Source organism: Chionomys nivalis, chromosome 19 (assembly GCF_950005125.1).
Source record: "Chionomys nivalis chromosome 19, mChiNiv1.1, whole genome shotgun sequence".
Taxonomy (NCBI): Eukaryota; Metazoa; Chordata; class Mammalia; order Rodentia; family Cricetidae; genus Chionomys; species Chionomys nivalis.
Genome location: NC_080104.1, coordinates 6,741,164 through 6,767,260, shown reverse-complemented (window position 1 = coordinate 6,767,260; position 26,097 = coordinate 6,741,164). Strand labels below are relative to the sequence as shown.

The following is a 26,097-nucleotide window of genomic DNA, read 5'->3' as shown; positions in this document are numbered from 1 at the left end:
TGGAATGACTAAGATACAATAAATCTTACAGATGCAATTACCACAGCTTTTACCTTTCTGTAGTTTATCATTCTGATGATATAGTTAGAACGAAATACAATGCCTGATGGCCTTATTTTTTACTTTGTATCTCAGAGCACGAAAACCTCTATAGTTCATTCTAAAACTTTGAAGAAAATGATACACATATGATTTAAAGATCAAGTTTAGTTACCCTCTGCAAATTGCTTTTGGAAGTATAGATAATAAAAAGGTAAGAATGTTTTTCAATTTCAGATATAGATAGAATAATAATGGCTTTTGAAAATACGGAGATTTTATTTGCCTAGATTCTGTGCAGAGCAGGAAAAGCAGAATTGTCTTTGAATGTGCTTACATGGTTACATTTTTTCCTTTTCTATAATGAGGTTATATAGTCCCACACCCCCGTTCCTAGTCTGTTTTTTATTACTTATTTATTTTGTTATTATTTGTGAATACAGTAAGTTGCTAGAAATGTATCACAGATGTTATACACTTCTTGAGAAGCACTGCTGTCTTTTAAGCTCAGATCACCAAAGATATTTGCAGTCACTTAAGCTTTTTCCCCTCTCAAATAAAGACATCTGTATAGGAAAGGTTTGAGACACATGAGTAAATGTGTGTCAGCTCTTACATGTGAATATGTTGGATTTGCAGGAAAGTGGAGAATGCAGACTCCTTTAGAAATAGGTGCTCCCTGAAGCTTTACTTGGGTAGCACGGTAACCCATGTTCATATTGGAGGTTCCTGAGCAGCAGCATGAAGATGCACAGCAACGGGCTTTAATAACTCCAGAGTAGATGCTCCAGCGTAACCTGTAACTCCTTTCAAGCCCAGCATGACTAGCAGAAATCTGTGTCTACCTGAGCTTCGCAGGACCCTGACTACTGTACTGTGATGCTGTAAAGAGCCAGGGATTTGCGTCTCTCCATTTAACATACACTTTATGGGTTCATGGTTAACCATTTCTAGCCTAGTCATGTATAGTATTGAGAAATAAAATACTTAAAACATACTATCAAACTCAAGTGTCTAGAAAAGGTCTTTCAGGCTGTAGTCTCTGCACCCAGCATGTGGGATGCTGCCTGAATACAGATCCCTGCCACCATCCCTAGAGATTTGATTTCATAGACTCAAATCTTCTTCAACCGAGTAACCTAGGTGATTTTGAGGCATGTAATGCTAAGCCCATAGGAAACTCTGATATGGAGATCTGTATCTGCACAGGTACATGAGTGGTGTAGTTACAAAGGCCCCACTCGCAGATGGGTACTGTGGTTGACTTAATGTTCTTCTCTTGATGCCTTGGGATTCTTGGTATTTTGTGAGCAAAGGAGTTCTGTATTTCCTGAAAATTTCCAGTCCTATGAACATGCCTTTTCAAGCATGAGTACAGTTATTAAGCAATACTTTGTGGCCTGGTGACATTAGGCTGAGTCTCTAAGACCTCTTCTAAACTCTTAAATATGCACAGCCGTCATTCATTCCACAAGCCAGGTTAGAAAATCATAGTATGCATTTTTCGTGGAATTAAAATTTAATTCCTTGTCTGAGCGTGATATCCTAACACACTTTTCTTCCCTCCAGGATGGCACGAAACAGAAAAGAGAGCGGAAGAAAACGGTGTCGTTCAGCAGCATGCCGACAGAGAAGAAGATCAGCAGTGCAAGTGACTGCATCAACTCAATGGTTGAGGGTTCTGAACTCAAAAAGGTTCGCTCAAACTCCAGGATTTATCATCGGTATTTTTTGCTGGATGCCGACATGCAAAGCCTGAGGTGGGAGCCATCTAAAAAGGATTCTGAGAAAGCCAAGATTGATATCAAATCTATCAAGGAAGTTAGAACAGGGAAAAACACAGATATATTCCGCAGCAATGGTATTTCTGAGCAGATATCTGAAGATTGTGCATTTTCAGTCATTTATGGAGAGAATTATGAGTCACTTGATTTGGTTGCCAATTCTGCAGATGTTGCGAACATCTGGGTAACAGGACTCCGATACTTGATTTCTTATGGGAAACATACACTCGATATGTTAGAAAGTAGTCAAGACAACATGAGGACTTCTTGGGTTTCACAAATGTTTAGTGAAATTGATGTAGATGATCTTGGACATATAACTCTGTGTAATGCTGTGCAGTGTATCAGAAACCTCAATCCTGGTTTAAAAACAAGCAAAATTGAGCTTAAGTTCAAAGAATTGCATAAATCAAAGGACAAAGCTGGTACTGACGTCACAAAAGAAGAATTTATTGAGGTTTTTCATGAACTTTGTACTAGACCTGAAATTTACTTCCTTTTAGTTCAGTTTTCAAGCAATAAAGAATTCCTTGATACCAAGGACCTTATGATGTTTCTGGAGGCGGAACAGGGTGTGGCACATATAAATGAGGAAATAAGCCTTGAAATTATTCACAAATATGAGCCATCCAAAGAAGGTCAGGAGAAGGGCTGGCTTTCCATAGACGGGTTCACTAATTACCTGATGTCCCCTGATTGTTACATATTTGATCCAGAACATAAGAAGGTCTGTCAGGACATGAAGCAGCCCCTGTCTCATTACTTTATAAACTCGTCTCACAATACATACTTGATAGAAGACCAGTTCCGGGGCCCCTCTGACATCACAGGCTATATCCGTGCACTTAAAATGGGTTGCAGGAGTGTTGAATTGGACGTATGGGATGGGCCAGATAATGAGCCTGTGATTTACACAGGCCATACCATGACCTCTCAGATAGTCTTCCGCAGTGTCATCGACATTATTAACAAGTATGCGTTCTTTGCTTCTGAGTATCCTCTCATCTTATGTTTAGAAAATCACTGTTCTATTAAACAACAGAAAGTGATGGTTCAGCACATGAAGAAAATCTTAGGAGACAAGCTGTATACAACATCACCCAACATGGAGGAGTCTTACCTACCATCCCCAGATGTCCTGAAAGGGAAGATACTAATCAAAGCAAAGAAGCTGTCTTCAAATTGCTCTGGTGTGGAAGGGGATGTTACTGATGAGGATGAAGGGGCAGAAATGTCTCAGAGGATGGGGAAAGAGATTGTGGAACAGCCTAACCAAGTGCCTGTGAAGCGCTTTCAGCTTTGCAAAGAATTGTCTGAACTGGTCAGCATCTGTAAGTCAGTCCAGTTCAAGGAATTCCAGGTGTCGTTTCAGGTGCAGAAGTACTGGGAAGTGTGTTCATTTAATGAAGTGCTTGCTAGCAAATATGCCAATGAAAACCCTGGGGACTTTGTAAATTACAATAAGCGTTTTCTTGCCAGGGTCTTTCCTAGTCCAATGAGAATTGACTCTAGTAACATGAACCCTCAAGACTTTTGGAAATGTGGGTGTCAGATTGTAGCCATGAACTTTCAGACTCCAGGACTCATGATGGATCTGAACATTGGTTGGTTTCGGCAGAATGGAAACTGTGGCTATGTTCTTAGGCCGGCCATCATGAGGGAGGAAGTCTCCTTCTTTAGTGCCAACACAAAGGACTCTGTCCCTGGAGTCTCACCTCAGTTGCTCCACATCAAAATTATCAGTGGCCAGAACTTTCCCAAGCCCAAAGGGTCAGGTGCCAAAGGTGATGTAGTAGATCCTTATGTATATGTGGAAATCCATGGAATCCCTGCCGACTGTGCAGAGCAAAGGACAAAAACTGTAAACCAGAATGGAGACGCTCCCATTTTTGATGAAAGCTTTGAATTTCAAGTCAACCTCCCTGAGCTGGCCATGGTGCGCTTCGTCGTGCTGGACGATGACTACATTGGGGATGAGTTCATTGGCCAGTACACGATTCCCTTTGAATGCTTGCAGACGGGCTACCGCCATGTTCCCCTGCAGTCTTTGACTGGAGAAGTCCTCGTCCATGCTTCTTTGTTCGTCCATGTGGCCATTACTAACCGAAGAGGAGGAGGGAAACCTCATAAGAGGGGCCTTTCTGTGAGGAAAGGGAAGAAGTCCCGGGAATATGCTTCTCTGAGAACATTGTGGATTAAAACTGTAGATGAAGTGTTCAAGAATGCCCAGCCCCCCATACGGGATGCCACAGACCTGAGAGAAAACATGCAGGTGCGTCCGTGTTTAGATCTCTCCTCGCATGTGTATGATTTGTAGATGTGTGTTTATTTTTTGCAGTGGTATATTTAATTTTCAATACTTTGTAAATTGCAACTGGTTGTTAGAGTGTTTGTTAATTGTCTCGTTTCTCATTGTTTAGACTTCCAGAGCTGTAGTTGTTGAACTGTCGATTGCATGCTAGAGTAAACTGGTCTTGGTGCTGACTCATAAGCTGCTTACCCATGTTCCTCTTATGGCCGGTCAACAGCTATGTTTTCGTTTGTTTGGTTTCTGTTGTTGTTGTTTGTTTTAACACAGCGTACGTGGGAATCTCTGATATTGTTAAATATCATTTCTTAGATTGAACACAAATTGATGACCTATCAAAAAGTAGATTGGTTAAAGTAAAAGGGATGTGTTCCAGATCTTTCTTTTGGAACTCTTGTGCTTGGGAACATCTAAATGAGCCACTGTTCTTTTGATTTTAGAGGATAGATAATTGTTTACATAAAATATTTATGATAACTCTATTTATGAAAGTCTTAAGATGATAACAAGTTTCAGAGCAGTCAGTCAGGAACTGTGCCTGATTAAGGATGGACGACACATCTGACTGTGGCCTAGGACTGGTCAGTCATGTAGGAAGAGATCATACATAGCAGTGTGTGCTAGGTAGAAGATGTTTATTTTTTTAAAAAAAGATTTATTTTTAGTTTATAAGTATGAATGTTTTGCCTGCATGTTTATCTGTGTGCCACATGCATGCCTGGTGCCCACAAAGCCCAGAAGAGGGTGTCAGATCCCCTGGAGCTGGAGTCAGAGATAGATGGTTGTGACCTGACATGTGAATGCTGGGACTCAAACCCAGGTCCTTCTGGAAGAGCAGCCAGTGCTCTTAACCACTGAGCCTTCTTTCCCTCGCCTGTTTGTTTGCTCTTAAGCCACTGTTATAAAAATGGCATTAGCAGTAACTCCTATCCCAGGAAACATTTCAGTATGTTTCCTCTCCAGTTCTGCTGCTACTTCTGGAATAAGAACAGATGTCTGCATGCAGGCATCCATGGTCCTCATTTGGTCACAGAATAACTGAAACTGAAAGGGTTTCTCCACTGTTGAGGGTACAGGCATTTTGGCAAACCCTCAGTTCAAAAATAAACAACATTGTTCCCTGTCTGTGGCTGTTGGTGTGCATATGAAACGTAATTCCCTTTGGAACCTGTTAAGGCTCAACTATCATGCCTTCAGGGCTTCTCTGCCCTGAGCCCCACAGAGCCATCTGCATAGGCAGGCTGGCTGTGAGACTGTGGTGGAATCAATAGATGTCAGCCTGCCCTCCGGGACTTGTGCTATGGGTAGGGGTGGGTAGTAGAAAGGGAAACTACAGGCTGAGGTGACAGATGCAGGATGTGCTGTGAAGAAAAGCCAGGACTTATTGCAGACTGCTTGGGGGAGCACACTTTAGATATCAAAATAATTTATTTCTATACCTGGTCACAAAATAAGTTTGAACAAGATGATGCATAGCTTGATGGCCATGTTTAAAGCAATATTAATAAAAATGAAATGTTTAAATTCAAAATTATTTCCAGAACATGGATTACTTAGAAGCATAGATCTCTAGATCTGCTCCTTCTGGCCACCTGTTCTGTCTACACAGGGCACAAGCATGCCTGGAGTCACACTCCTGACTCATATTCTGACTGGGAAAAATCCCCATTGTATATGTATACATACTTAGGACACACACACACACAGGCACACACGCGATGTGGGATGTTTAGAATAGTTTACAGGCTGTGATTATCTACCAGTGGAAGGTCCAAGAATCAAGTTAATTGTTCAGTCCATCAGACTGGATGTCTCAGCTGTTTTCAGCATACACTGGAATCCTGAAGAAGTAGACTCTAATGCCAGTGAAGAAATGAATTTGCTAGTGAGAGGAAGAACAAGCTGTCAAAGAGAGAGAAAGCTTCCTTCTCCTCTGCCCTTTATATAGATTTCAGGTAGAAAGGGTGCCTGGATTAAAGGTATATCTTCCCACCCGAAAATATCTGAATTAAAAGTTTATCTTTCCACTTCAAAGATCTGGATTAGGAGTGGGTCTTCTCCCAAGCGGTGGTCGTGCACTCCTATAATCCCTGCACTTGGGAAGCAGAGGCAGGCGGATCTCAGAGCTCGAGGCCAGTCTGGTACACAGAGTTTCAGAACAACCAAGGTTATATAGAGAAACCCTGTCTCAATAGACAAACAAACAAATAAATAAATAAAAGGAAGTCGGTCTTTACACTTCAATTGATTTAATTAAGAAAAACTCCCTCACAGGTGTGCTCAGCCATTAGAATTTTAGTTAATTCAAGATGTGGTCAGGTTGACAACTAAGAATCGCCATCACAGTGACCCCTAGGGCCTCTTTTCTGTTTTGCAGAATGCAGTGGTGTCATTCAAGGAGTTGTGTGGCCTCTCCTCAGTGGCCAACCTCATGCAGTGCATGCTTGCCGTGTCACCTCGGTTCCTGGGCCCGGACAACACCCCCCTGGTGGTCTTGAACCTTAGTGAGCCCTACCCCACCATGGAGCTGCAGGCCATTGTGCCTGAGGTTCTGAAGAAGATTGTTACAACTTATGACATGGTGAGTCCTCTTGGTCCTGTTCTTGGGGAGAAGGGTATTTTAGGGTACCACAGCAGATGGAAGAGCAGTCTTTGCTGACCATTCCTTCCTGTCTCGTGTGTCCTGCGTGGGCTTATGCTGAAATAGTGTCTCCCCTCGCTTTGTCGTTCTGGTAGACAATTCTCTTACAATTTTTATAACTCTGAGAGAAATTTTTTTCTATTGTATGCTTATATGTAAGGGATGGAGGGCAATGGAGCATGAGCGTATTGTGTGTGCCAGGGTCAGAGGACAACTTTCAGGACCTGTTTCTCTCCTGTTGTGGAGCCAGTGACTGAACTCGCTCACAAGTCCTCAGGCTCACAAGGCAAAACTTGTAACTGCTGAGCTACTTCTCAGGCCTGCTGAGGAAGAATTCAATTCATGAACAGCTCTTACTTCAAATTCCTAGTATAGGTGAGGCTGTTAGAACCCGGTGTGTCGGCAGTCTGACAGTGCTGGGTGTTCCTCCAGGGTGGGGCACCGAGTGTATCCAGGGGTGAGTGCTGTGCCACCACCTCCTCCACCTGAGAGCACTAGCTCAGGCCAGAGGAAGAAACTGAAAATTAAGTTTCCTCTGATACATCTTGTGTGTTTGAGGAGAGGTAGGATTGGCATCATTTATCCTATCCAAAAGATTTTTGTCTGTTTTGGTCTGAAAGCTGTAATTTAAAGTAGTTGAGGTAATTGAAGGGAAAGACAAACATCTTGGTCTAGCATTTCCCACAATGTGTTATGCGGAATCGTGCTTTCTGAGGATATTAATAAACATCCCATAGGGTGCATAGAGAAGCAGTTTGGGGAAATACTTATCTGAATGAAACTAGTCAGAGGTCATTACTGTCTGCCTTCTTTCTTAGTCATTCCAGGACACCGGCCTGTGGGATGGAGCCACCCACAGTCAGGGTAGCTTTTCCTTCCCTTGTTAAACCCAGGGATGTGTTTCCATGATGATTCTAAAACCTACCAATTTGACGTGGAGATCAGCCATAACACATTACACCAAGTGTTTACCCTCCCTCCCATTTCAGTTTAGATCTCATGGGAACTTAAGATATACAAGAGACTGAGCATTTCCTGCTGGAGACAAGATGCAGAGAGAATCACCCAATGGCGGGAATGCTTAGTTTTGAAGAGAAGGTTAAACACACCTAAGAGCACAGAGCGAATAACCAATTCCAGAACATTGAATCAAAAAAGGTATCTTAAAATTCCATGAAAGTTACAAAATGAGTACAGATTGTTCAGTAATATCCCTTATTATTAATGGTCTTATTCCCCCAATTAGAAGATACATAATAACAGATTGGACTGGAAAACATCCAATGAAATAAAAGAAGTAATTAAGATTTTTCCTAATTAAAAAAGCATAGGGCCGTATGTATTCAAGGTACAGTTTTACCAGACTCCAAAGAGTGACACTGCTATCTATTCCACAAAATAGAAAAGGAACAAAAGCTCCAAGTTATTTTTAATTATAATTTTTTTGAGATTAAGGAAAACTTTTATTAGCTATACATCTGACAGAGGGTTAATTTATAAAGTATACAAAGAATTTTTTTTTAAAAAATATTTATTTATTTATTTACTTATTATGTATACAATGTTCTGTTTGTGTGTATGCCTGCAGGCCAGAAGAGGGCACCAGACCTCATTACAGATGGTTGTGAGCCATCATGTGGTTGCTGGGAATTGAACTCAGGACCTTTGGAAGAGCAGGGAATGCTCTTAACCACTGAGCCATCTCTCCAGCCCCCCTACAAAGAATTTTTTAAAAATTTAAACATCAAGAGAACAATCAACCCAGTTTGAAAAATGGGGCTTGGAACTAAACAGGATTCAAACTATAAAATATAAATAGCTGAGTAATATTTTTTAAATTGTTCAACATTCTTAGCTATTTGGTAGTGCAAATTACACCTGTTTTGAGAGTTTATGTTACCCAGTCATAATGGCTCATATTCAGAAGACAAAGGATGTCCAGTGCTGGCCTGGACATAAGGAAAGGGCACATTATCCATTGCTGTGGGTGGTGACAGGTACAGCTCCAGCTCTAGCTACTTCCTTAATGCTTGAAAGTGCTGGAAGTGTCACAGGTGCCACCTAGCTAGGGACTGTGCAAGCTGCAGCAGTGGCTGGTGTGACAAGACACTCTCAGCCGTGCAATAGTGACATGAGTGCTGCGGCAGTGACCAGGCACTTCCTGATTGGTGTAAGGCCCACTCCATGAGATGGAGCCCATCCATCACAGCACCTTCAGGGCCAAGAACCTGTGGTAGATGGGCCCTGGGGCAGATTCTGCTACTGTTGTTTGCTAGGTGGATATAGTATTAAACCAACTCCTATTAGTTATTGCTGTACTCACAGATTAGCATATCTCTCAACACTTATCAGAGAAGCTTCTTTTTGCAGAGAATAAGGTGTTATAGAGTACTTAGCCCTGAATGGGACATGTGTAACACACCCCTTCTCCTAAGACTCGGGGATATTTCAGAAGAGGAGGTAAGAAGGTTGTAAGAGCCCAAGGTGGTAGGTGAGTTCAGCAAAGCCGTGTTTTCTAGACACAGCAGGGTAGTTGCACATAAGAACTCACAGTAGTTGTGACATCATGCCCAAGACATTTACAAGCTCAGGATTGACAAACTCCCAGTACAGAGGGGCATGTGGTCAGGAAGTCATACCCACCGACCTTGGGTCTTTAGAAGTGTGGTCCTGGTAAGTCCCACACCCATAACACTGATTGGGTCAGATATGGTAAAACTATGCTGCCGCAGAATTTGGTGGTGTGGATGAGTGGAGGGTCTGGGAGGAGTCGGGAAGGGGAAGCATGACCACTGCATGTATGAAAAGTTGTTCTTTAAATATGTGAAGTGAAAGTCTTCTTCACACAACAGTGTTGGCAGTTGACACTGAGCAGCACAGATGTGGCTTTGTGTGCCTTCTCTTGCTGCTGCTGCACTCAGTGAGATTAGTCTCACAGTTAGTGCAGCCTGCTCCTGTGAGTCAAGACGGTGGTCCGCAGCAAGGCCATTGTTGGGCTCCTCTCCTCGTGACTCCTTTTCCACTCACCTTGAAGTTAAGAGCTCCTTTCAGTCAGAGGAGTCACCTGTGGCGACAATAAAAATGTGGGAGCAAAAGAAAGAGAAAGTGTCTAGGGCATGATTGACCTAAAGAGAGGGAAGAGGGGGGAGAGAGAGGGAGTGGAGGAGGGATAATTTGGAATATGAATGCATCTTGCAAAAAGATCAGAAAGACATAGTCTGTAATTTAATTTGGTGGCTGGAGAGGCTCAGCAAGTGATGCTCCCAAAAGCTGCACACCTGAGCTGCTCCGAGTGCTCTCAGTTGCCAGTGGGAAGGAGAGTTTTTAAGGTGGTGTGATGACAACTTCCCACGTGTCGTCCGTGGTGGGGACATTAGAAACTTCTGTGTTATGATGCTTCAGGGCCCATGCACAGGAGATTATATGGCTCTTTTTGATCCAGTTTTGTAGCTTTATGTGTCTTCACAGAATCCATCATATGGCAACTACATGGTTCCTCTCATCTACGGAATCTAACAAATAATATATGTACAAACGTAAACAAATGTGCCTGAGGATATAGGATAACACAACACAACAGGAAAGGCTAACTATTAGGGGGTGAGCAAGGACTGACTGACTGTAGGCAGTGAGCTTGAATTATGAGAGAGGATGCAAACTAGTTGTTTATCTAGTTTTAACTCCATTGTAGATTTTTCATTTTTTGGTGGCAGATAAGTACATAAAATATATTTTATAATGAAAGAATAAAATCCAATGTGAAGCTTCACAGCTTCTGTTTTCATTAAATTTTTTCATTTATTTTACATACCAACCATAGTTTCTCCTCCCTTCTCTCTTCCTGTTCCCTCCCCACACCTCCTGTCTACCCTCCATCCCTCACTATTCTTTCTCCATTCAGAAAGGGACAGGCCTCCCATGGGAGTCAACAAAGCATGACGTACCAAGTTGAGGCAGGACCAAGATCCCCCACTGCATCAAGGCTGGGTGAGACATCCCAGCATCGGGAATAGATTCCAAAAAACCAGCTTATACCTCAGGTCCTGATCCCATCGCCAGGAGCCTCACAAACAGAGCAAGCTACACAACTGTCACCCACATGGGGAGGGCCTAGTTTGGTCCCCTGCAGGTTCCCTGGCTGTAGGTCCAGAGAGTCCATAAATTCCTGTGTCTGTGGGATCCCCCATCATGATCTTGACTCCCCCTTGCTCATATAATCCCTCCTCCCTCTCTTCAACTAGACTCCAGGAGCTCACCCCAGTACATGGCTGTGGATCACTGCATCTGCTTCCGTCAGTTACTGAATGATAGAGTAGTCACCAGTCTGATTACAGGAGAAGGCAGTTCAGACCCCTCTGCTATTGCTCGGAGTCTTAGCTGGGGTCGTCCTGGTAGATTCCTGGAAGTTTCCCCAGTACTGGTTTTCTCCCTAACACCAAGATAGCCCGCTCTGTCAAGACATCTTTTTCATTATTTCCCCTCCATACCACTCCCTACTTGATCAACTGATTGCTCGTATTTCTGGCCCCCATCCTCTCCCCTCACCCCCCGTGTCTCCCCCTCCTTCAGTTTACCCAGGAAATTTCGTATTTCTGTTTCCTAGGGTGATCCATGCACCCCTTGTTACCTCCTTGTTACTTATACAGCTTCCGTCTGCACGGCTTCTCTACCTGTACAGAAGTTCAGTGAGCTGTAGAGTCTTTGTGTCTGCTTAATCTGTGATTTTTTTATTTGCTACCTTTTAATAATAAAGTTACAAAAACCTTTATTTGCTTGTTGTCCCCAAGATGTTATATTAATATCAATATCACAATATAAAACAAACTCCAAACTTTAAAAGTCTCACAATCTTTAAAAGTTCACCTCTTTAACATTCAGAGTGACTCTCAACCCCTAAGTCTCTCCAAATGTCCAGATCTCTAAAGTAGCCAGTCTCTGCAAAACTCCAGAGTCTCTTTAAAAAGTTCAGATCTCTCAACTGTGAGCTCATAAAGTAGGAAATAAGTTGAGTACTTTGTTCAAGAGGGAAGAAGCTGGTCACAGTTCTAATCAAATCATAGTGAAATCAAAGTCAGGAGTATATAAACTCTAGTGCTTGACTAAGACCGAGGCCCTTTAGCGTTCCCCTGGGCTTTAAAGGGGCACAGCACCGGGCGGTTTGTCTCCTGACTCAAGCCAGCTCCACTTCATAACTGCTTCTCTTCTTGGTCCCACGATTTTCGAATCTCTAAAATAACGGTGTCTCCATCCTAATTCTCCTGCACCGTCTCCAGTGACCTTCTGACTGTCAGGGGCTCTAACCTACCACAGGATGCCAAGCCTCAGACTCCTCCCATGACCCCTTCAGTCCTGGAATCCCACAGCTGCTCTGGCTGCACGTTCCCCAGTGTTTTGTCCTGGCTTCTCACAGGGCAACCTCGTGGGCCATTTCCTTAATTCAGGGAACCTCTCTAAAGTGGTCTAGCTTGTGTCATATTGATAAAAACAAACAAACTAACAAACTAGCCAGCACAACCATAGAGCGATTTTTATCATTTAATTTCAGTCTTTGTCACCATTAAGGGAATCAGCATGTTGTCAGATGGTTTCATCGGATATGACAATCTGATCAGTGCTGTAACAGAAAGTCCAAATTTGAAATGTTACAGATTTGGGGTTCTTAAATTGGAGATGGACAACTAGTAAAGTGTATGAAAATATTTTAAAATCTGAAACACAATGGTTTTAGACATTTGGGGTGAGAGATACTCAACCTGTGTGAAGCAAGCCAGTGCTTCACGTTAGTCCAACATAATGACAGCATTCAAAGTCTAAGGAACCTAGGAATCGATAGGTGCATTGCTGCCCAGTCATATCTGTGAGTGGCCAGCTGGAGCCTGTTGTTGGCACATTTCTACTTCTTGGGAGATTTCGTTTGCTCCAGGACTTCCAAGAGAATTCGTGGGGCAGTGATGTGAGACCATGCATTTGATAGGGTCCCCATAGATTTGCTTCTTTGTTCAGAACCCTGGTATTACTTTTTAAAGTGGCAGAGAAGGATTGCTTATTTTTTCAAGCATTTTATTTGCATTAATGTTGTTGAATCTGTATCTGGGGACACACATACACAGTTTATCAGAACTCTTTATGAGAAAGGACTAAAGGGACAGCACTCTTCTGTTCTTCCTGTGCCAAGAGCAGAGATCAGTCTGGTGCTGCCATCAAACCTCACACTGAATACTAGATTTTATTCTTGCTTAATTCCTTCACAGCTTATTTTTCCATATTTTTTCTTAGGACTGTTTTTGTTTTTGTAAAGAAGAGTGGAACTTGATCTTTATTTACAAAACATTGCAGGCTATGAAATTCTGCACAGAATAGGAAATGCAGAGGGCAGCTTCACATGGTTTACAGCTGCTCCAGTATAGTCCTTTGTTGAAGAGTTCTCAGACAGCAGTAAGGGCAATTTTTTTTTGCATCATTAAACAAATATTCCACCACATAAACAAATGTAACACATCTTAAACTAATATTCCATAATACTTCAGTAACATAGAATACATACAAGAGAATAATTAAGTACTAAGAAAATCTATCAATTAAAATAACCAAATGCAGCATCAATAAGTTTGAAGTAAGGGAAATTTATGAGGACCACAGGACGTAGCTAACAACTCTGTGCCTCAGGTGGACATTAGAAGTTAAAGGTCCTGGGGGCCCATCCTGAACTTGGAAGGCAAAGCCTTCAGAGGTTAGTTTCTGGCACAATATTTGGGTCTTTTTCTCCCTCCACTGAGAAGTACTTCTCAACCAAGCTTAGCAAGGCCTTGTCTACAGCCATTTTCATGGCTCTTCAGTTTTGCTGAGGTTTCTGCACTTGTCAATTGTTATACTGGATTTCTCTGTCTCACCTAGTTCCTCAGCAGCCTGAAAGATACTTAAAATGGCATCAAGAATAACCAGAATAATTTTGATATCTTCTGCACTTAAGAGGTTCATCAGAGGTTCTTTTATGCCACAATGAACAAGATACACGATCTGTCCAACAATCCTACCATTTGTATAGTTGGTTACAGCCCACACAGCTTCTCTTTGGGTCTTAAAGTCTACCTTCAAGAGGCACCAACAAGAAATAACACTAACATGATTCACAACTTGCTATATCTGGTCCTGACTGTGATGTTTGGCATTGGTCAGGTGACCTCCTTATGAATATTAGTTTTGGGGGTTTGTTCCCAGACTGGGAAAGACTGTAAGTGTTCCTGCATCTTTCACGATCAGAGCCTGCTCCTATGTCCCAGTGACATAGCTCTTAGTGCAGGAGTACAGTTGGCAATTTAGTAGCTCCTACAAGCTTCACAAGTTGGGACACAACTCCAGTCTTCACAACCATTCAGTGTCCTCATTTGGACCATCAGTCAGGTAGGAAATAACCCAGCAGGAATCTGCTGTTACTTCGGGATCCTTGTGATGCATAAGATGAACTAAAGTAGGAAAATCTGCTCAACAGCTGCTAAAAGGGTGCAAGACTCTTGTTTCAGCAAAGGTCTGGAAGTAGCTGTGTAAGATTACATAAGTGACCACATGCCTAGGATGCAGGTCAGGAGTTGCAGGAAGATCCAGCAGTGGGTCAGCTGTACCATGTTAGATAACTGAACCATCCCTGAAATTCTTCTAAGAGTCCATACAGCTTGCTCACTGATGTGAACATAGGGAGATGCCAAGAGAAGAGAATACTGAGATAGCACCTCCATCTGTCACGGCCATAGTCTGTCCGGATGTTCCGGAAGCAATGTTAGTGAGCACCCAAGTGGATTCTAACTGAGTGGGAGTACGATCAGTTCTACCCAAGAACACAAATTTTGAGATACAATTATCCTGGATGATGTTGTCTATAGGAGGTTGTTTCTCCCTAAAAAGCAGTATCAGAGCAGCTTTAGTAGCTGGGACTGCCTTTCCAAATTGTTGTTGGTCATGCCTTTCACAGTGCCCTCAACAGATCAACCACTGTGCCCTGATTGTTGCAGCTTTCCTGCGGTGGAGGAGTAGCCTCATCAGGAAATGAGCTGATGTTTCTCTCTTCTGCATCTGCTCATCTTTCTTAGCTTTTCTCAAGTTCCTAATTACCTTCTGTTTGAATATCTGTCCTTTCCCCCTTGTTCTTCAATATGTTTAATTGGTGGACATAGTTACAGGAACGAGGGGAAGCTGCACTTTGGGTTCAGTCTTCCATGAAAGGTGGTGCATGGCTCTGAGGCTGCTGGTTAATGGCCCTTGAAATGTCCACTATGCCTCAGCCCTCAGACTTTGTGAAGTGTTTTTTTTTTCCCTGCTGTTGTTGTTTGTAATGTTTATTCATTTTATTTTTTTAATGAGTAAATATTTTACCTGAATATATGTATATGTGCCATATACATGCTTGGCTTGATAGAGGTCAGAACATGGGTTTCAGAGCCCCTGTGGAGTTACAGATGGTTTTGAGCCACCATGTGGGTGCTGGGAAATGAGCACAGGTCCTCTGCAAGAGTAGCAAGTGCTCTTAACGGCTGAGCCATCTATCTAGGCCCCTTAGAAGTGTTTTATATTGGTATTGTGTCTGTGGGTTGAGGTGCCTTTAAAGTGTTGTTTACCAAGTTATTGACCCCTATAAGACTTTCTTCCTCAAATATCACATAGAGAAAGATGGCTGGGGCTGCAGAGATGGCTCAGAGGTTAAGAGCACTGGCTGCTGCTCTTCCAGAGGTCCTTAGTTCGATTCCTAGCAACCACATGGTGGCTCACAACCATCTGTAATGAGATCTGGTGCCTTCTTCTGGCCTGCAGGCATATATACATACAGAACACTATACACATAATAAATAAAATAATCTTAAAAAAAAATTTTAACCAAGAATCGTCCTTTGGGCGAACTGTTTAATTTGCCATTGTGTCAAGATGTGTAAGTTTCTGTGGTAATGTAATTTTATTTATTAGGAATGTCATATCATTCCTTGACTTTAGAAATGCAAGACCTCTCCAATTTGCTATAACTTTGCTTCTCTCATTCCAAATCCTGAACAATAAGAACATTGATTTTATATGAACTCAGTGGGAGATACTATGATGCAGTAAGATTGAGTTTAATTCTATAAGTTTCATTATTTATTAATCTTTATTTATACTGATTAATTTAAAAATAACATAAGGTTAAGTTAAAGCATATATTTCTCTACTGAATATTTAGGGATGAATGTCACATTCTACATGGAAGTTTTATGTAGGAGGGTCTTCATCTATTTATGAAAATTCTTAATTATTTGTAAATCAATGTGGCTCTTTCTAGTTGTCTTTATAATACTTATATTTCCACACTGGAAAGAGGTCAGCTGGAGTTTTTCCATTATTTATGTCATTATAAGACATGAAATCATAAAATAATTTTAGCATTTATATCACTTATCTCATGCCAAAACAAGACAACATAGATCTGTCTTTGTGAATAAGAATAGTTATTTGACTGTAGTTAGACAGAACTGGGATGGCACCCACTAATTTCTGTTGTTGTATATTAACTAGACTTCTTTATATTACCGTAACATAGACTTTTCTTTTACCTGCAAATGTCTTAACAAGTGTTCTCCTGAAAAATGGTAATCATATTTGAATTTTTATGCTCCAACTTCTAAAATGTGCACATAGCATATCAAATCTATATTGTCTTGAATACTTTTAGGTGAATGTCATGTGTCACTTTAGAGGAGAAATCAGAGCCAGTTTATAGTAGTCTGCAGACTAGGAATGGTCTGTACGGTAAATAACTGAAAAGAATTCAAAATGCGGAAGTTCTATAAATTTCAGACCATGGCCACTATTCTTACCAGTTTCTGCTTTCTTATTGTAGGCGGTAGATGGCGACAGGAGTTACCCCTAACCCAAGGCCTACAGTGTTTTCTGTCTGCCCTTTGCCCATCAAGGAGGATCTGAACAATTGTGATACTGTGTTTTCTAAACTACTTTTTGCCAGCATAAACCATGATTTTAAAAGTTTTTCTCATCTAATGTACTACATGCATTTTGCCCTTTTGGTCCACAAGAACGTGATTTAGTTGCTGACCTAGTAAGAGGAAAATATTGACATTGTCGGAGTTCTTCTCACCTGGAGAAAGCGAGGGTCCTTATTGTCATGGCCTTGTCCTGAGAGAACAGGCGTTGTGATTTGGGAGAGGAGAGACAGCTGGGACCAGCGGTGCTGTGAGTTTTTATAGTATGTGAACACGGGATGGTTACGGAAAACTCTGCGTAGAAGCCCAGCAAAACTTGAACCGAAATGTGTAGCTGCACACATATTTAGTGATGGCTGTGGTCACAGCTGCAGTGCTTGGTAATGAGGCACTATAAAAGAACTGCAAATAATTGAATTTAAGTCATGCTCTCTTTTTAAAGCCAAATCATGCATTTCTTGGGCTGTGGTGGGAAGGGCCAGGCAGAGAAAACTGTACGAAGTGGAGTTGCTAAGACTGAAAACCTCATTTCCTTTCACCCTCTCCCTGTTTACGGCAGGGAAATGGGCTCTTCTCAAGTTATTAAATCCAAGCTTTGCTGACAACACTCTGCAGACTGTCTAGGAACCCACTCCCTCCTAGGCAATGGGAAGGCTGCTCTAAAGCCCCCATCCACCTCTCCAGTGCCTGCGCGTCTTATTTTGCCTTCTGAGGGTGAATGGATGTCCTTTTCATCTCAGTAGTAGAAGAGACTGAGATTCCTAAATCTTTGAGGGCTCTAAAGTGGTCTCACCAGGACCACAAAGACATCATGAGGTGCTCGGCAGGAGGGTATGACCAAAGGCAGGAGGCTAAAGACTGAGCAGACAACAGATGAGAGGAAGATAGGCATTGGCATCCATGGACATTCTCCTCTGGATGAATTAGTCTGTGTTCAGACTTAAGATGCTACCCTAATAGTTATATGAGCTAATTAGTAGTCAGTGTTGTACTATACAGTGGTTGTAGAATACAGACTGGGTCGAAGAGAGGAGTGAAGGTTCAAGTCTTTGAAAGATGGTAGCACTCTGTCACCCTTGAAGGCTCCAGTGAGGCGCTGTGCTGCACTCTTGTCCTTCTGGAGATGAAGTTTTGACCCATTCCAGCCAGTTCTAATCCCACCTTGGGAAAGCATTGTCTTTTTCTTTTTCCTTCCTTCCTTCCTTCCTTCCTTCCTTCCTTCCTTCCTTCCTTCCTTCCTTCCTTCCTTCCTTCCTTCCTTCCTCCCTCCCTCCCTCCCTCCCTCCCTCCCTCCCTCCCTCCCTCCCTCCCTCCCTCCCTCCCTCCCTCCCACCCTTCCTTCCGCCTCTGTGAGCTGACTCCTAGGGATGTTCTACAAAGGATAAATCTTAGTAAGTTTAGTAGAATAGTCACAGAGGGCCTAGGTAGGTGTACATGGCGTGGACATGTACACACAACTGTTTTTATATATAAGGATACCATGTCTGACTAGAGGCAGAGGATAGAGAAAGAAGAGATTGCTTTATTTATTTGCTGTTGGGGTGCTGGTAAAGAACATGAGTCCTGATCTCAAGGCAGTCTTTGGTCACTTCCACCATTGTAGGCAAGTCTATTTCTTTATTTTCAAAATGGGGATGAGATCATCGCCTCCTAGGATTGTGCAACTAAGTTTAATTAGCCCAAACATAGTAAATCCTCAATAAATATTAGTAATTATTAGTGGCATTATTAATTTTCAAAGAATAGGCATACCCTTGAAGTTTTACACCTTTTGTACATGCATGTATTTTAACACCACCCTAAGATCCAGGGTAGCTGTCATTCTTCAGCACTTTGAGCATGGAGATCAGGACCCTTATTACGAAATGGTGTTACGTTCAGAGTCTACAGTAGAAGGTTGGTCTCCCCACCACCTGGCTTGGCCTATGGGCTGTGCCTGCAGCAGCAGCAGCAGCAGCAGGAGTATCTGGGCTATGTGTAAGTGCTTTGCCCACACTCCTACACATGTTGTCCTCTGTCGGGGCCAGGGATACCATGGGCATTACACTACACTGCAAATCTTGCCTTCATCACACAGAAGCCTCCAGTTACCTTTCTCTCTTAACTGATATCTATTCCTGGTTACCCCAGACCTCAGAGAAACAAATGAAACTAGAGTAAGACTGAGAGTCAATTACTTTCAGTTAATTAGGAGTTTCTTAATCACTTTAATCTCCTTGGAGAAAAGGAAAGGTGTGATATAAATAGACAGTAATCGTATTATGTTTAATTCCAATGTTTTTTTTAAAAAATTAATTAACTTAGTAATAACAGCTTTGAACAAGCATGTCAGCATTCTAGATGGCTCTTCGACTCAAGACTGAAGTTCCTGGCACTCTCCAGCAGTGACTTACTCTGAGAAATCTCTTCAAGCAGCTCCGATTCACCCTTCCTTTTGTAGAGTGACTTGGGCCAGGCTTTGAACTGTTTTCTCTGCTATTCTGTATGTAAAATGTGGCCTCTAAAGAAAGCTGTCTCTTAAATATCTGAGACCAGATGAGACAGAAGGACGTGGCCTGTATTACATACCAGAGGCAGAAGCCTCTGGATATAGCCCCACAGACCATACGTGGCTGCCCACGGGTCCTGTCAAAAGTTCCTTCCGGTTGCTTAGTCTCTTCACTTAGCCACACCCCTTTTTTGCTCAGAATACTGTAGAGAATATTTGGGTGCAGTGCACACTTAAGTTCCAAGCTGCCTGAGCAATATGGGGCTGGTATGTAACACGGCGTCATTACAGTTTAGATAAGCAGTGGGTAAGAGGCCGGCCTGAACAAAGGCCCAGGACAGGATGGGCTTTGGGTGTGCTCATCTTTAAGGTCAGCAAGTTGCAAGATAATTTCTTTCCTGTGCTGGATAGTTTAAATCTGTGAGAATATGGCATAAAAATAGTGATCATTTCTAAAATGATATGTTGCATACCAAGCTCTTCCCCAGCAAGATATGTATACAAAAGAGTTTGATCATTAAATGGAATAATAAGTTAACTGGGACAATTTATACATACATAAGTTTGCTTTCCTGGTACTCTCTATATGGAGAAATCACAAGAGAAGAAACTTCTTGAACTGGTAGAAATTATGTAGATTAGATGGAGCTAACGTTATAATTCATGGGGTTCTTTTTTTAGCATGTAAGTTCTGTTTTGATGCTTATATTTCAATATTTTTTCCTTATGAATATAATATTGTGCAGAATTAGAAATAGAACAAGATCAAATCTAAAATTCTGCTTTCTGGAAATTTTGTTTGAAATAACATATTTTTAAAAAAAACTTGTATTTTTAACATTTTGGTTTAAAACTAAACTAAAATTTAAAATTCAGGAATTTAAAATATAGCCAGCAGTTTATAGTGGAATAAGTGTCTCAGTATATTGACTTCATAACTAACTTGTTGGGTAGGGTTAGAGGCCCTGGTTCTCCTGAGCCCTTTTCAATTTTCCTCAGGATGTTTTGCACAGCAGACAGGACGCACCAGCCCCTAGCCTATTTCAGTGTGTGTGGTAGCCCAGGAGATGTCTGGTGATGCCATGTCCCCATTAGGCCAGGCATAAGAGGGGATTTCTTTTAACTAGAAGCTTTGTTTTGACTTTCATGTATTCAACTGGTTGCATAAAATATTTCTTGTTGTTTCAAGTATAGATACTGGTGAGACGACCATCGTATGCGTTCAGTTTTGGGTCTCTAAGTCTCCAAAAGTAGTAGGTTGTGACTTTTATGGACTTGCTGTCAGTCTGTCCATCTGCCCCCCACCCCCCGTTTATTCTTTGTGAAGCGATTTCTCTTACAGCTTTCCTCTTTGTGCCGTTTCCCCTCATCTCTGCTCCTTTCTCTCCACCTCCTTGCCTAGCAAATGTGTATTACTAAGGACTTCTAGTGGTTAACTCTGGAAGTGCCTCTCAGAAGAATCCACAAACAGTTGGTCTGTGTGTTACTGTAAGCTACCCACAGCAACTGGCAAGAAGTGAGATTCCTGGGTTGTAGAAAATTTTTGCTGAATTCAAGTGTTTTTTCAGTAAAAAGAACCTATGCTGTACTGTGGATGGTAAGCATTTGGTATCACCTTCTGTTTATTTGAGTCAGTTCAGAAACCACATTGAAGTTTCATTGACAGAGACATTTTCTACGGTCAAACAGACTGTATAATGTGACAATTCAGTCAGATAAAATGGAGTAGTGTACTGATATATGAGCAGAAATCCAGCGCGTAAGAGGCTGTGGATATGCTTGTTGTTGCTCAGGTGACAGTCAGGGGACATGAGGCGTCCACAGCCCCTGAGAACCACCCTCACCGTGCCATGAAAGCGTGGAGTGTTAGAGCAGGTTGGAGCCAGGGGTCACTCACAACCCCCAGGCCCTGCATAGTTTCGTAGCACTTGGCATCTTCTCTGGCAGACATGAGAACAGCTGAGCGCATTATGTAAGCACGGGTGTGTGATGTCATCGCTAAGTTTTGGTTGATTCTGATAGGAAATGGAATAAAATTATACTTTATTAAAAAAATCAGAAAGATTTGGAAATATTCTCCTCCATAGTGAATACTGGGATTGCACTAGATTTGAAAATGCAGATTTGTTCAAATTTGTTCCCAATTGATACATTTAGGAACATTTTGCAAATAACTTGAATGTCACACCTCCTTAGGCACAATTTTGTTTGAAAAAAACAAAAAAACACTGGATGAACCAGAACTGTGCCTGGGTGAACTGAACATCAACCCCTGCCAGTTCCCTGGGTTCACTGAGTATGTTCTGAGCTGTAGGCTTCCGTATATTGGGGTTCTGCTTCTGTGAGATTTCAGGTGCCCTTCTTGCACTACCTTGTAGCAGCTCACAGCAGAAGCCGTAGCCTTCCAATGCCTGCTTTCACGTTAGGATGTGGAATACGCCGCTGCTCTTGTCTGAGCAGTGTTGGATTTGATCCATGTTATTTCGCATTTTTTTCAGTATTGTGCCCATAGCCTCATTTTTGTTTTTTAATCGTGCAATTTTATATAGAATAGTAATTTCCAGGGCTGCATGCGCAGCATTATTAAACCATTATTGATACTGCAGTTGTGCTGTCCGCAATTAGCGAAGATTACCAAATGACAATGCTGCACTCCCTTGGTGGTAGACTTGACTTCTTTTCCAGATTCCTCTCGCCCGCCAGTGAATGCTTGCTGATGCTCTTGCTCTCTCCCTTTTCTTATTTGAGAGCCATTTTGATTTATATTCTCCCCCAGCTCTTCCTCAGATCTACCTCCACCCTCCCAAATTCATGTTTGTGTTCCCCCCCCCTCCCTTCTGTCTGTCCCTCAAGTATTTTTGGATGTGGGACCCACCCCTGGAGAGTAAGTCAACCTACTAGGGGACCTACCAGGGGTTGCACCCATGAATAAAACTGACTCTTGCTGTCCTAGAAGCTATCAAATGCCAATAGCTCCTCAGGTGGGTAGTCCTTAGGTGTGTGCTCTGCCCCTTCACGCGGAGATTTTTTTCCCAACCTGCGCTTGCACACATCTTGTGCATGCTAACCGAATCTCTGTGTGTCCATCTGTTCTGTTGTGTCTGGAAAGCACTGCTTCCTGAGAACCAACACCACTTCCGACTCTACAGTCTTTTAGCCTCCTCTTTACCAGTGATCTCTGGAGGCTCATTTATCTTTGAAGTTCCTTCTTGACAAATTCAAACATAAATCTTAGCCACTATAGTTACGCAGAATATTTAGATTTTTCAAATTCCAGAGCTAAACTTGTCTGGTTTCTAGTGAGTACTGGAGGTTCTCCCAAGGCTTTCTCCCTTTGCTCCCATTGCTGCCTTCCACAGAGTATTTGTGGGTGTGAAACTTTACTTTGATCACAGCACCATCTCTGGCCAAGAGTTGTGATGAACCCCAGACTCGACAGGTTTCCACATTTATCCAGGCTAACTCTTCTCCCTCCACATCCATAAACTCTACTTTTCTCCAATGTGAATTGAGACAAAAAAGATTTTTTTTTTAATTGTTTAAACCTTGTCCCTCCTTTTGTGCCTGCAAGAGTCTTGTATGTAGTAGCATCCCAGTATGTTGCTCTCTGTTTGAAATGGCTCAGGCAGATTGTCAGGGTCTTCCAGAAGTTTTATTTAGGCCCCTCCTATAACTTTCAGTAATTATAGTGAAAACTCTAAAAGTAGAGGTGAGGCATTATGGAAACCAGAACGACTTGCTCTGGGAAAGTTTGTTATTTAAATGGTGTTTTCACCGTGATCTTGAAAAAGTTGACCGTAACTCCAAGAGATCATGCAGACCCTTTGAAGGTGACTAGTCCCCTGTCTTCTCCCTAACATTTGGGTGTGGCCACAGTCCTCTTCCATTGTGAGATAAAAAGAGAAACTCGATTTCATTGCAAACATTTCCAACAGTATTAAGCCATTTGTGCCCCAGTTAAAGTGAATAACTTTTATATTCTGTTCAGGTATTACAAGCTACGTTGTGAACTAGGCACACACATTTAACCTAGCACTCTGGAGGCAGAGACAAACAGCTGTAAAAGTTCAAGACCAATGTTGTCATCCGTCTCCAGTGGGCAGGAGGGGAATAGGGGAGGAGATATTGTGTGTGTGTGTGGGGGGGTAGATTTAGTTTTAAATTGTGTGTGTGTGTGCGCACGTGTGAGTATATTATAGGTACCATGGGAGGCAGAGGCATAATAGGATCCTCTGGGAGCTAGAGTTACAGGCAGTTGTAAGCTACCTGACAGACTTGGGTGCTCTGGAAGAGCAGTGCACACTCTGAACTGCTGAGCCATCTCTCCAGTCTTCCCCTTAAAAATGACTCTAAATCTTGTGTGTGCATGTGTGTCTGGGTATGGGTGTGTGTGTGAGTGCATGGAGGCCAGGAAGAGCGTGTCAGGTCTGAAGTTACAAGTGGTTGTAAGATGCCCAGTGTGGATGCCAGGAGCCAAACCTGAGTTCTCTGAAGGAGCAGCCTGTACTCTTAGTCAGCAAGTTGTCTTTGGTTCGACATTGAGCTTTGAAGACTGCCTCAAGCCATTGGTGCTGCCATGACTGGATACCTCTGGCTGGGTAATTCATATTCCATTTCTGAGGGCGAGAAGTCCACAGGCACCAGCAACTGGCAAGGAAAGTCTTATTTCATCAGGGCATGGTGGAAGGCAAAAGGAAATAATTCTTTGAGCACTGTTAGGAGCCCCTTTTTATGAAGCCCTATTCCTTTCACCTGAGGAACTCCAGGCCCTTTTAAAACACCCACTTCTGAACAATGTCAGTTCAGTAGCACATTAATCTTGGAGACACACATTCAAACCACACACCAGGCGTCATTCACACGGTCCTGATGGTGACAGAAGACAGCCGTAGATTGAAGTGGTGCCTGTCTTCTGAAGGCCTCATCTTCATTTCATGCTTGCAGCTTTGTCCTTGCTCCTGGAGTCCTCGGGCATGGTCTCATCCTCCCAGGGTCTTTCCCAAGCTTGGTCGTGCCTGAACACCACTTGAGCTAACATGAACCTCCAAGGTGGCTTCCGAAGTCTAGGCATGTTAGTGTGGAGGGTTAGGTCCATTCAGTGACCAGCATGTTTGTAAACTATGGTCTCCAAACTATGAGTTTTGGGGAATTCTTCACTAATAGTTATAAATAATCATGACTCCACATTAAAGAACAAAGGCCTTTGCTCCATAGTTGCTCTAGGATACCCAAGACTGTGCAGCCTTCCTAGCACCACAGCCATCTCCATGGGTTGAGACGGGCAGAGGAGGAAGGGCTGTTTGAGAAGGTAAGGGAAAGCCTGTAGCTCAGAAGATGTTATCGAGATTGTCACCCAAAGAAGATGAATGGTGAACCACTTGTTACAGTCTGTGTTCCTTAGTTGACAGAAATTGACTAAAAAACAAATATAAAGCCGGGCGGTGGTGGCGCACGCCTTTAATCCCAGCACTCGGGAGGCAGAGACAGGCGGATCTCTGTGAGTTCGAGACCAGCCTGGTCTACAAGAGCTAGTTCCAGGACAGGCTCCATAGCCACAGAGAAACCCTGTCTCGAAAAACCAAAAAAAAAAAAAAAAAAAAAAAAAAAATATATAAAATCCTCATATGAAACCATTAACATTTTTATTCCAAAACCAAACTTTTCTTAATTGTTGAGAAACAAATTTCAAACAGAAGATAAAGCAGTAACTGATACCAACTTAATGTGACGTAGTAAGTTCTTCTGTGGTTTTATTTACAGACCTTACATTAATATGGGGAGTTACTTTCAAAACATAGCTCTCTTATGAAGGCATTTCGGATTTTTAGTAGAATATAGTAATTTAATAAAATATAAATTTTAACTTTTTCTTTACTTTTAGTTGAAGTTTTTTTTTTTCCATCTGCTTTAGTTTTGTATTAAACTTTACATTAGAGTTGAACAAATTTACTAGGTGGATTTCTGAGCTATGTTAAATTCACAGTTTCCTAGTGAATTAGTGTTAGAAATTTAGAAGCTTACTAGTAAACAAATAAAACTAACAAAAATTCGTTAGCAGTGACTGTATAAAGGTATTTTGTACAGAATAAACAGTACCTATGCCCTGTGGCTCATTATTTCATCTGGCAGTGGGTGCTGTGCCACGCCTCTCTCCTGATAGACATCGAGAAAACCCTTTCACTTGAGTTCTGTAAATAATGTTTATAAAATCAGCCACTCTACCTGACTTTGCATTCTGTTGACTTACCAATGTCATATACACAGAGAAGACAGAACAACTTGAGGGAACTTACTCATTTCACACACACATTTTTTGCTTTTGTCTGCACTCAGATTTCAGATGTTTATTCTAGTGCTTTCATATTAAATATACATTATTTCTTTTATAATAACAAGTTGTTAAGCAGTGTAAAATAATTTGCTTATTGCTAAACTATTTTAAACACGTGTTCTGAGTGTCGTATTGAAACATCATCTGAAAGGATGGTTTGCTCTTGAAGCACAGCAGCAGTATACTTTCTGGCGGGACAAGTTCTGTGATCTCCAGCACAGAAAAATAAACTTGAAAATTTAAGAAGAAAACCAACGACTCTGAGCCAGTGTCAACGGTGGGCACAGTGCTTCCTTTCTGCCTGTCTCTCAGGAGTCCCCTTGGCTTCTGAGTGTCCTTCACTTGTGCAGTCGCTACTCAGAAGGTCATGGTGTTGTAGGACAGTCAGAGTCTTTGAAGGCAAATGGGATGGCCAGTTTATCAGTTTCAGTTCCATTGTCCATAGTACCGATGGCCCTGAGGAAGTGGCTCACTGCTCTGTTCACATCTGCGAGACAAAGAGCCTGACTTCCTCACGTGGTCGTGCAAGCCGTCCTGTGAGGTGCAG

At 42.2% G+C, this 26,097-nt stretch overlaps 1 protein-coding gene and 1 pseudogene across 2 annotated transcripts in view; one reads left to right on the top strand and one right to left on the bottom strand.

The window, feature by feature from the left end:
- Positions 1-26,097, top strand: part of Plcl2 (phospholipase C like 2) — a 179,072-nt gene that overhangs the window by 111,853 nt on the left and 41,122 nt on the right. For both annotated transcript variants that reach the window (XM_057794697.1, XM_057794696.1), the window contains 2 exons: positions 1,609-4,095; positions 6,509-6,712. In XM_057794697.1, coding sequence (XP_057650680.1) covers positions 1,609-4,095; positions 6,509-6,712 — 2,691 coding nt within the window. The remainder of the gene's footprint in view (positions 1-1,608; positions 4,096-6,508; positions 6,713-26,097) is intronic.
- LOC130861958 (importin subunit alpha-1-like) lies at positions 13,397-21,215 on the bottom strand (annotated as a pseudogene).